This window comes from Manacus vitellinus, unplaced genomic scaffold (assembly GCF_001715985.3).
Source record: "Manacus vitellinus isolate BGI_N305 unplaced genomic scaffold, ASM171598v3 scaffold_2_pilon, whole genome shotgun sequence".
Classification (NCBI taxonomy): Eukaryota; Metazoa; Chordata; class Aves; order Passeriformes; family Pipridae; genus Manacus; species Manacus vitellinus.
The window spans coordinates 40,786,808-40,798,578 of record NW_021940208.1 but is presented as its reverse complement, the minus strand read 5'-3'; the positions used below and the strand labels follow the sequence as shown (position 1 = coordinate 40,798,578).

The 11,771-nt window shown below is 42.1% G+C and overlaps 1 protein-coding gene across 1 annotated transcript; it reads left to right on the top strand.

Moving 5' to 3' along the window:
- Positions 1-978: 978 nt before the first annotated feature.
- SLITRK1 (SLIT and NTRK like family member 1) lies at positions 979-3,353 on the top strand. Its single transcript, XM_008929221.3, has one exon. The coding sequence runs from the start codon at positions 1,267-1,269 to the stop codon at positions 3,343-3,345; it is 2,079 nt and encodes a 692-aa protein (XP_008927469.1). The 5' UTR covers positions 979-1,266; the 3' UTR covers positions 3,346-3,353.
- The last annotated feature ends 8,418 nt before the right edge of the window (positions 3,354-11,771 follow it).

Sequence of the window (11,771 nt, the reverse complement as noted above, 5' to 3'; positions counted from 1 at the left end):
CAGGTGTGAGTGTGTGCGAATGGGGGACATAAGGAACCAGTCGGGAGGTGGGGAATGCTAAACTTTCCATCTTAAAAGAAAAGAAATAAATTAAATAATCCATTTACGAGAAAGCATCTAAATACATTGACAGTTTTTAATGCCAACGTTTTTAACGCTTGCCCGGTACGTGGATTGATTTTTTTTTCCTCTCCAGCATTCCCTCAGCAGATGGATTTTTGCCACTGCAGCTCAGCAGAGGGTGTCAGATCTTTCAGTGTGCACCAGGTTGAAACGAGCAGAGCCTCTTAGCAACTCTCCCTCTGCGTGCATGTGAGTGTGTGCGAGCGTGCGGCTCGGCAGCAGCGGAAGAAAAAGGAAAGAAGAGCGAGCGAGGGAGCGAGCGAGCAGGGGAGGCAACGCGGCCGCGCAGGGCGCGGCGAGGCGCGGCGCGGGAGCGGGCGGCCCCGGCCCCCGCCCTCGGCGGGCCCCGGCCCCCGGCGGGCATGGGCAGCCGCGCACCGCAAGCAGCGGGGGCAGCGCCGCGGCAGCGCCTAGGCTGGGGCGGGCAGCGGCCTCCCGGCTGGGGCGAGCAGCTTCCTGGGCTTGGGGTCGAGCAGCTCCTGGCTGGGCGGGCAGCGGCTGGGCTGGGGCAAGCACGCGTTAGGCTGGAGGAGGGCGCTTGTCAGCACCGCGGCGCTGGACAGCGCCCGGCGGCGGTGGGCGAGGGAAAGCGCGGCTCCGCGGCGCCCGGCAAGGTCAGTCCGCGCGGAAAGCCGGCGCAACAGGCGCAGGCCTCCGCGGCCACCGCCGCGCTACGACCCGTCACCTCTCTAACATGCAGCGGCGGCCAGGGGCCCAGCAGCACCGTGCCGGTGAGCCAGCCTGGCCAGCAGACCTCCAACTTAGCTGCCGGGAGGAGTCAGGGAGGGCGAGCGCGGAGGGGAATTTTTTTTCCTTCTACTTTTTTTTTTTTTTTTTTTTTTTTTTTTTTTTTTTTTTTTTTGCCTGCCTTGCAGTACTGCCTGGATAGTTTGTGGGATATAATTACTGACTGGAAATCTGGCTGTTTTGCAGTTGTACGTGGGGGGAGAGCAAGGAAGAAAAGAAAGCATCCGCCCAACTCCACGACCTCCCTGCTCTCTCCCCCCCTTCCCATTTTTTTCTCCCCTTTTGGTGGTGGTTCGGACATTTAATGTATTGAATGAACTGGAATTGCTTTCCGTGTGAGGAGGATGGTTGCTGTTACTTTGTGATGAGATCGGGAATGAATTGCTCGGTTTAAAAATGCTGCTTTGGATTCTGTTGCTGGAGACGTCTCTTTGTTTTGCTGCTGGAAACGTTACAGGGGACGTTTGCAAAGAGAAGATCTGTGCCTGCAACGAGATAGAAGGGGATTTGCACGTAGACTGTGAGAAAAAGGGATTTACCAGCCTGCAACATTTCAGCGCCCCAACTTCCCAGTTTTACCATTTATTCCTGCATGGCAATTCCCTGACTCGACTTTTCCCTAATGAGTTTGCTAACTTTTACAATGCGGTCAGTTTGCACATGGAAAACAACGGTTTGCATGAGATTGTTCCCGGGGCTTTTCTTGGGCTGCAGCTGGTGAAACGCTTGCACATAAACAACAATAAGATCAAATCGTTCAGGAAGCAGACTTTCCTGGGGCTGGACGATCTGGAATACCTCCAGGCAGATTTTAATCTATTGCGGGATATTGACCCGGGAGCATTTAGGGACTTAAACAAGCTAGAGGTGCTGATTTTAAATGACAATCTCATCAGCACCTTGCCCCCGAACGTGTTTCAGTACGTGCCGATCACCCACCTCGACCTGCGGGGAAACCGTCTTAAAACCTTGCCTTACGAGGAGGTCCTGGAGCAGATCCCAGGCATTGCTGAAATCCTGCTAGAGGATAACCCCTGGGACTGCACTTGCGATCTTCTGTCGTTGAAAGAATGGCTGGAAAACATACCTAAAAACGCTTTGATCGGCAGAGTGATTTGTGAGGCTCCCACTAGGTTGCAGGGCAAAGATTTAAATGAGACCACAGAGCAAGAGCTGTGCAAAAAGAACAGAGTAGATTCTAGCCTAGCTGCTCCCCCTGCTGAAGAAGAAACCTGCGATCCTGGTCCCATTCCAACCCCCTTTAAAATACATGGCAAAGAAGACCCTGCCACGCCAGGATCTGCTCCAAATGGAGGTACAAAGATTCCTGTCAACTGGCAAATCAAGACCAGACCCACTGCTGCTGTGTCGACAGTGAGTGCGAAGAGCAAACTACCAGCTACCGTGTCCTGCCCACACATCTGCAGCTGTGATCAGATCCCTGGCTCGGGTTTAAAGGTTAATTGCAATGACAGGAATGTGAGCAGCTTGGTGGATTTGAAGCCCAAGCCATCCAATGTGCAGGAGCTATTTCTGAGAGACAACAAAATACACACCATAAGGAAATCCCACTTTCTGGATTACCGAAAACTTAATTTACTTGATCTGGGCAACAACAACATTGCCACCGTGGAGAACAACACCTTCAAGAACCTCTTTGATCTCCGATGGCTCTACATGGATAGCAACTACTTAGACACACTGTCCCGGGAAAAATTCGCTGGGCTGCAAAACCTGGAGTATCTTAACGTGGAGTTTAATGGGATCCAGATGATTATGCCTGGCACCTTCAATGCAATGCCCAAACTGAGAGTCCTCATCCTCAACAACAACCTACTGAGGTCTCTCCCAGTAGACGTGTTTGCCGGGGTCTCGCTTTCCAAGCTGAGCATACACAACAATTATTTCATGTACCTCCCAGTGGCAGGGGTGCTGGACCAGCTCACCTCCATCACCCAGATTGACCTGCACGGCAACCCATGGGACTGTACTTGCCCTATTGTGCCTTTCAAACAGTGGGCGGAGATGCTGCGCCCCAAGGTGATTATGAGCGACCTGAGGTGCGAGTCCCCTGAAGATTTCTTCAAGGAGGATTTTGAGTCTCTCTCCAATGATGTGATTTGCCCTCAGTTAAAAATCTTGCCCACATTAACTTCTACAAACAAAAACAGCACCGGGCTGACAGAGACAGGTACTCACTCCAACTCCTACTTGGAGACCAGCCGGGTCTCTATTTCGGTGCTAGTGCCAGGGCTCCTGCTGGTTTTTGTGACCTCTGCCTTCACGGTGGTTGGCATGCTGGTGTTCATCCTGAGGAACAGAAAAAGGTCCAAAAGGAGGGATGCCAACTCCTCTGCATCCGAAATCAACTCCTTGCAGACGGTCTGCGACTCGTCCTACTGGCACAACGGACCCTACAGCGCCGACGGGGCCCACAGGGTGTACGACTGCGGCTCCCACTCCCTGTCGGACTGAGGCGGCGGGGGCGGTCACCATCCGGGACCGGCCTTTCACCTCCGACCGGGGACGGCTCTGCACCTCCGCTGCTACCTTTTGTGAGAAACGAAACACACAGACACACGCACGCCCTTCCTCACAACCCCCATAACAAGGGCCGAGGCCCAGTGGGCGGCGGGGGGAGCTCGGTGCCGGGGCGCATCCCTGCAGCGCCGCGCAGCCCGGCGCGGTGGGCGCATCCCCCACCCGTGCGGGGCCGGGACAGCGACAGACGGGTGAGGAATCGCTTCCTTAGGCTCCGGCAGGGCGAAACACGGCTCTTGGTTTTGTAGAGCTTTTGTTCCATTGGGGTTTGTTTTGCTTTTTTGCCCTCTTCCTTTGTGGACCGACCCCTTTTCGAGAGGCCGGGAAAAAGAGGGGGCGGAGGACAGGCTGGTGTCGGCCTCCTCCTGACGGCAAAGCAGGAGTGGAAAGTTGCACGAAGGCATGAATGTAATGTAAATAAATGACTCCGACTCTGAAACAGATAGACAAATGGACAAAAAAAAAAAAAAAAAGTGCTGCATATGGCTCGCATGGATACAACGCACCCCAGGGACGCTCCAGCCCCCAACTGGAAACAGCGTCTAGTTCACGCCATCATCCCTCTTACCTGATAAGTCCCTTCGTATCAAACCTTCTATATACGAAATACAGTATAATAATAAAAAGTGCCATTTCGCCAGTTTTTTATTTTTGTGTGATCAATAGAGAGTAGAGTTTGTGCTTTTACCGTGGGAAAAAAAAAATGTAAAGGTTTTATTTAAGACATAGTTGCATGAGTATTCTCATTAGATTTTTTTTTTTTTTTTTTAGGTGGGAATTACTTTGGCGGGAGAGATTTGCTTTGTTGATAGTGGGTTGTGTTTCGTTCTTCGGGGGCAGGGGTGGGGAGGGGAGGCTTTGATTTTGTTTCCTCTCTCTTCTTTTTCGATATACATATTTAGTATTGCCTTTCCATCTGAATGTAAAAATTAGTACCCTTGATTTCTATTATGGTAACAGTGTAAACATACAAAAAAAAGTCCAAGGCAGTTAAGCATGACCAATTAATGTCACTCTAGTGCTTAGGCTGCAAAGTTTAATGGTAGAAAATTCTGTGCTGTTGTAAATCTTACTATAACTTGAGGAAAACAGAACTGAGGAAGCAAGCGAAACTTACTAATTCTATTCGAGGATTTTATAATGGCATATTTTTTCAGTATTAAAGTGAAAATGTTTTCAACTCCGGGTCCTTACCATTTTTCCAACATCTAATTCTTGCAAATGGGTTACTTGAGTTTAGGGGACAGAGCCTCCTTTCAGTGCTCTCTGTGTGTTTCTCTCCCTCCCTCTCTCTCTTTCCCTCCTTCCCTCCCTTCCTCTTTTTCATTCATTGACAGGCAGAGACACAAACACCCTTCCTTCCCCCCTTTTCCCAATGTAAATAACACACAGAAGTTTCCTGCCTCCTTTCCTCGCCTCCGTTTTTTTATCCTTTTTTTTTTTTTTTTTTTTTTTAATAACGAGGCAATGAATCCCTTTATTAATACTGTGAATCTCTCGCTGCTGTCGCTGCTGTCGCCGCCTCTGCTGCACACACTGCAGAGATATTAGAGATGTTAGTGGGAATTTGCTTTAGTGCCACTGCCCAGCTTGGTCTCATTAAGCTGGAGCCGAATTTCCGCCGTCCAGCATTCCCGCCCGGGAGCAGCTGCAGGCGGTCGGGCTTCAGCAGCTGCCGCCAGTGGGAAAACGAATTAGTGCAGGGATTTTCCCGTTCCTGCACTGGGTACCTCCGCCCTTTGATATTAAATGTTGAAAAAAAAAGAAAAACACAGCGCAGTGCTGCAGTTGGACTTCAGGCAGTTCGCGTTTGATCCCGTTTCTGTGCCGAGAAAGTGCCCCTAAACTCAGTCAAACCTGTAAAGGCAAAAGTCCCTGCAAATCACTTGTAACTCACAGCTCAAGTCCCAGTGGAGATATGGAGAATTTCAGTCACGTTGCTCCTGACTTTCTCCAGGCAGAGAATCCTTTTAAAGAGTAAAACACCATAAGGGATTTGCTAAACTTCAAATACTGATTCGGTTTGCTTTATAGAAAATGCCCACCTTTGGGAGCTGCGAGGAGAAAACAGACATACATTCATACACATTGCAGTAGGTACACTCTTGAAAACTAGGCAGAAGCCTGATCGCGGGTGTTCATGAAGTATTAAACGTGGGGAATATATCATTCCTCCAGAAACCTTTATCACAGTGGAAAAATTTGCAGACTCCTAGAAAATACCTTGAGGTTTGGTTGTGTATCTCTGAAAATGGCATGGCCTGCTTAACTATACAAACCGGTTCTGTTTCAAGGCCCCTGCTTTATTCCACCTTGCTTCTTCATTGGACTGATTGTTCTGCCAAGACATTCTGTGTAAGACAAAGTGATGGCAGTAGAGGCACTAGTTTGCCATTGTGCAATCTACATTGTGCAGATTGAGAAGAAAAAACAAATGTATTTACGTATGAACCAGTATTTTTTCCTTGGGAAGCCATGAACTTCAGTTTAGAAATAGAAATCGTTCAAAATAACCTGTTTAAGTATAAGCCTGTGCACCCTTACATGACTACCTAAATCTTGCTACCTTCTTCACGATATTGTGGTGATAAAATTGAGCAACTGAGAAAATTAGGGATACATCTCATGCTAAAAAAACAAATCATAATTGCGTTAGAAGCACTGTTAGAGAAGTTAAGATAAAAGATATAGTAAATTAAATATGATAAATCACTGACTGAGATCAGATGTGCAGGCATTTCAGAGAATATAATGTTAAATATATGTAATTCTAATTTGTCACCATTGAGAGGTAGCATAAAGTTACAACTTTGCTCATTTACTTTCCTTAAAGTGCTAGTTTATTGGTACACCTAAATAGAAATATCCATTCAATTGAAGAGTTGAAGATATGTATTTATCAACCTGTTTCTAGGCTGGGGGAAATAACAAAATGGACCTTTTTCTTTCTATTTCATTTTCAGATTTTAACATTCACAGGATTCTTTCTTCCATCTTGCAGACACTTGCCCTTAGGACACATAAATCACACAACTCTCCGAGATGATATAATAATTACCAGACCTTGAATTACAATGTTTATCTTATTTGCATGTTTAGCACTTCCATGATTATTTTTATCAAAACAAAACACTCAACCAAAGAGAAACATAAGGGAAAGAAAAGGGATGATTGAGGATGTATTGAAGAGGAATGAAGTGCAAATATGTTAAATATATTCAGCTGTACTGCATTAACAACAGTAACAAAACAGCAAATGTTTTCTTTGTTTGATAAAGAGTGTCATAATATTTCGAACACTGGAAGCCTATACAATATCTGCGTTGTGTCAAAATGTGATTTTTTTTCCTGCTAATTTAAGAATCTCATAACTTCAACCATAACTTATATCATATTAAATTGCTTCTTATTCCTTCTTAATCATTACAGTAAAGAGATTTCTGCTCTTTCAGAATAGACAGAAAAGGAACAGATATATTGTTCAGTTAGTTTAAAAAAAAAGATTGTGGTATTTAGTTTGTTTTGTTTGTTTTTTTTTTCTACAAACACTTCAATTAAGAATAGCCTCCAATTTAAACTGTTGCCATAGAAATCTATGCCTGTACACATGGTAGCCTCTTGCATGCCATTGAAGAGAATAAATGGAACTATAGAGCAACCTGATAAAATTTTAAATTCATACCAATAGGTGATATGTATCATTTTAAGCAGAATTGTACTGTTGGAACTGCACAGGAAAGCATCATTATATTCCTTTACTAAATGTATTGGTTGTGCCAGATAATTTTATAACTTCATTACAGTTGTATTGAAATTACACTGTTTCAGATCTGCTTGCAAACTAAGGTGATGTAAACTTTGAGGGTTTTTTTTATTTGTTTTGGGTTGGAGTTGTTTTGTTTAGTTGTGGGGGTTTTTTTGTTTTGGTTTGGTTTTTTTTTAGCAAGAGTGGGGGCAGATGTTATCTGATGGAGAAGAAAAGGCTTTGTGTGCTAGTCTTTACTCAGGTAGAAAAGTAATTAATTACACAAATTGAACAATTCACACTTTTTTTTAAGCTGGTGCAAAGCTCATTGGAGGGAAAGTTAGGGCAAGGAGGCTGCAAAATTCTCCTCCTTCCACCTTCCATTACCCATAAGAAGTTTATAGGGCTCCCAAATATGAAAGTCTGCCAAAGACAAGTAGCTCTTAGTAAAGAGACAACCTCTTTCCCTTTTATTATTGTCAATGGCTTGTTCAGTAGCAAAACAAAGCAGGGATTTATTGGAGATGAAATGAAAGACTTTTAAATTGCTCTTTCTTTCCTGTGTAACCTTCTCCAAGACAAAGCTACATCTGGGGACTTTCTTGGAAAACAGTGCACAAGATATGTGCAAATCTCTGATGCCCTTGTTTTTTCTTATATTTGGAGTTTGAATCTGCATGACAATTGTTTTATTGTATACCAGACTTTCTAGTTGTTTGTACTATTTGGATCAGTCAGAGTGGGTTTGGCCACATTTTTATTCACATGTGATCAAAAGTGAGCACTCTCAGATGTTAAAGGACTTCATTAGTAGTATTTAGTATTAGTAAACTTTCCCTAGATATATACACGAAGTAGGACAATTTCTGTGGCTGAATATTATTCAATGTGTTTGTGCAGTTCTAATTTGTGAGACTTCTTTGTGATTAATGATACAGAACTTTCCAGGCAATGGGCAGGAGTATATGGCTGCTGTACAAATACCTTTTTTGGTATTTGGGAACAAGTCAGAAAGGGGAGAATTAATAGGTTGTGTTCATAAGCTATGGCTTTCCTAAGATCACACAGATATTTGTGTAATCTCTTTAAAATTAACAATCTGTTTAAACCGTATTAAGAATGTGGACAGATCAGAAGAATAATTTATTTTACTCAGCTTTTCCCAGAGGAATATTAGCACTGGAAAAAATCTGGACTAAAATTGTTATAAGCATTGTATTATATTACACAACATGAATTATGAGTATGTTTAGCAATGGTACCTTAATGGGTTAACTTGCAACAGAAGTTGATATTCAGCATAAATGTCTGTGAGTTTCAGAAACTTTATAATTTTATCCTTTTGGGTTAAGAAATATAAATGAGATCCATCAGTATTACTCCTCCAAGATTAATTACCAGGTTAATTGACGTATTGTTATGCTGAATGGTTCCATTTACCAGCTAAAGTTTTTGAATCAATTTCTATGTATACTTCTTATATACATTAAGCAGTTAAGTGAGAGAGGAACAAAGTCAGCAGAAAGTCCCCTGGAAGGAAATAGTAGTCTCCTGCATCATACACTTGACTGTTAAGATTGAAAATTCGTAGCAAACAATGGACCAAAAAAGTCCATTATAGAACACACTTAGTTGACTTTAACTGACTGCTTTAACTACCATTAATTTAGGGGTATCAGCGGCACAAAGTGCTCTTGGAAGAAAGTATTGCCTCCTTAGATATATTGGTGCCAGCAGAACTCCTTCTCTATCCTTCTCCCTTTCTATTAGGTTGTCAGATTGATCCCCCTCAGCTAGTTTCCAATGAAGCCAGTGGAACAAATTCTCTTGGCTATTAATGACTTTGGATGATGTCATGACCATCCAGACAGACCCCTCAAGCTTTGGTCTCAAACTGTGTCTAAGAATGGGTTCTCATGTTTGGTTCATGTTACTTTGTCCTTCCTGAATCCACTACATCTCTTGCAAGCGGGAAGTTTAGCAAACAAGGTGCTATGAAGAAATTAAGCAGCAGTATGGTCTGGTGGAAAAAAAATAGGGAATATGACTCATTTTTTGGATTTGCTATCTAGCCTGGAATGTAGGTGGTATTTGTCTCACCTGGTTTGCTGGGCCTCAATAAGCTGCCCCAGCACAAGTCAGTAGTGCCCTAGGAGGTGTCCCAGAGCATCTGAGGTATGTCCATGAGACTGGTAGATACAAAATGAGGACTTGGGTACACTCATATATTTCTACAGTGGCAGCTGGACTCTAGATGGGATGTATTAGGGTATCTGAATAGGAGTAGACACCCATGTGGGAACAACTGAATTGAATTCCTGATCTACACTGAGAGAGCCTGGTGGTTTGGTTCACTTGATTCATCTAGGTGATTTGAATTGTCTTGGCATCTGAGCTGTCAGTATGGTGCTGACAGAAAAGACTCAAGGCTTTTGGGACATATGGTGAGCTGCTGCCCAGGAAAGGTGCTGTAAGACACCACAAATGGCACTGCATGCGAATGGGCAAAGGAGTTGAACCCTAAATGTAGCTCAGTTAGGTGCAACTACAGTGCAGATAATGAAATGCATGTGATAATTAAATCAAACTCCCGAAACTACATTAAATAAGTTATATCAGAGGTGGTTAACTGAGACATGATAATTTTTAAAGAACAGCTGTTAGATTTTAGAGGTTGTCAATAGAAATCACATATATACCACACACCTTTTTTGTCTGTTTTCCTAACTTGGATTTTATTTTTGTCTTTTCAAATTGATAGGTCTATGATTTGGGGATTGCATCTTAATGATTGCTTTCGGATAGGACTCCTATTTTAGTTGATGCCTTTAGAAATTGCTACAGTAGGTAATAACTATAATAGTAACATCATAAAGTAATATAGGGCTCAGGAAACAGAAATGTAACAACAACAAAAAAATTCTGACAGTTATTTCTGATACCATAATAATAAATAACTGTTTCTTGGGTTAAGCTTGAAATATAAATGAGGAGTACAATACTCCAGGGTTGTAGTCATTATTGAAGTCATTAAGCTGATCACAATGAAAGGTAAGTGCTACAAATGGATGAGAAAATGCAGTGGAAAGAGTTTCAGAAAAAAAAAAAAAGGTTTGGTTTATGAAAAGAGAGTGCAAAATTGTTAAGTGATTTATCACAGGAGGTTTGAAAAGGAAAAAATATAATTTAATTATGGACACACATTAACAACTTATTCACATGAGATATCTTAAAGGGAAGACAGATGGTAGAAAATATATAAGTGCAGGATGTAGAATATGTAGCTAGACCCTAGAGATGATTAGTCAGTTACTCGGGATAAAAATGGCACAACAAAATTGGCGATATTGTGTACTGGGCATTTCACAAGCAATATGGACTTTTAGAGAGAAGAGTCAGAACTTAGCTTGGGCACAAATGGGGAGAATGGAAACATAAAAATAGCATAGGATTTTTTCTCGCTGTTACAGTTTGGGAAGCAAATGTTTTGAAATGAGTGAGTATAGTTATAAAGGTTATTTTATCAGGTGTCTTTATTGTGGTAGTGTCTTTATTTTAGCTAGCTTGGTTAGAAGATTTTGACAAACAGGGTCTACTCAAAATATAAGCATAGTACTAATTTTCCGATGTGTGATTAAGATCATAGTAGTTGAAAAAAAAAGTATGTGAAGGAAAAGATCCTTTCCTGGAAAAGCTAGGTCAATGGATACCTGTAAACCACTGAAATAGAAACAATCTTCCAAATTTTGGGGTGTATTTTCACTGTTGCAATAATCTTAGATCCCTATCAGAAATTGTGTTCTTTCCTATGACATTATGTGTAGCAGAGAATAATAATATTAATAAAGATACCTTTCACATTTAAAGTTTTTGTTTGCTTGTTTTGTTTTGTTTTATTTTTAGTTTCGTTTTGGGGGTGTTGTGTGGGTTTTTTTGTTTTTGAGATTTGTTTGTTTGTTTTATCTCTGCATTTTTTCTTTTAGAATTTTTTTCTTTGTCTTTTTTGTGCTTTAATTTAGATATACGTATTTTTGAACATGATGCAGAAGCAAAACACAACAGCATGAGAATGAACAAAAGGAATGCACTAAGTAAAGTGCTAGTCCCTACAGATTTGCTGAAATTATTCAGGAAGGATAATTGTGAGGCTGAACAACAGAGTGAAAGATGTTACTGACATTGGCTAAAGGTACTCATGGGAAAAGGAAACACTTAACATTTTTGAAAGGTCTTTGTATGACTATGCTGCTATTAATGAAAGATGATCTTAACTAACTAAAATTTTAGTATAAGACAATAATCCTCTGTAACCAAATAAATTAGAAGGTATATTTAGAATGATGATTAGACTGTTGATTTGGGTCTTACAATAAGGCAATATTGAAATTAAGCCGAGAAGGAAGTGGTTCTTACTACAGAATCATAAGTTACTGTCTGCCCAAACTTATTAACTCAGTTGCAGGCATGTATATTAAATTAGGCACATTTGTCCTTTGAACAAATTCATAGTATTCATAAATTCCAATCTGAATAATAAATTCAAGGACTCTTAGCTGCATTCTTACTGTACCTGAGCATGTTCATTATGTTATATGGAAGAATTAAGAATAGAACA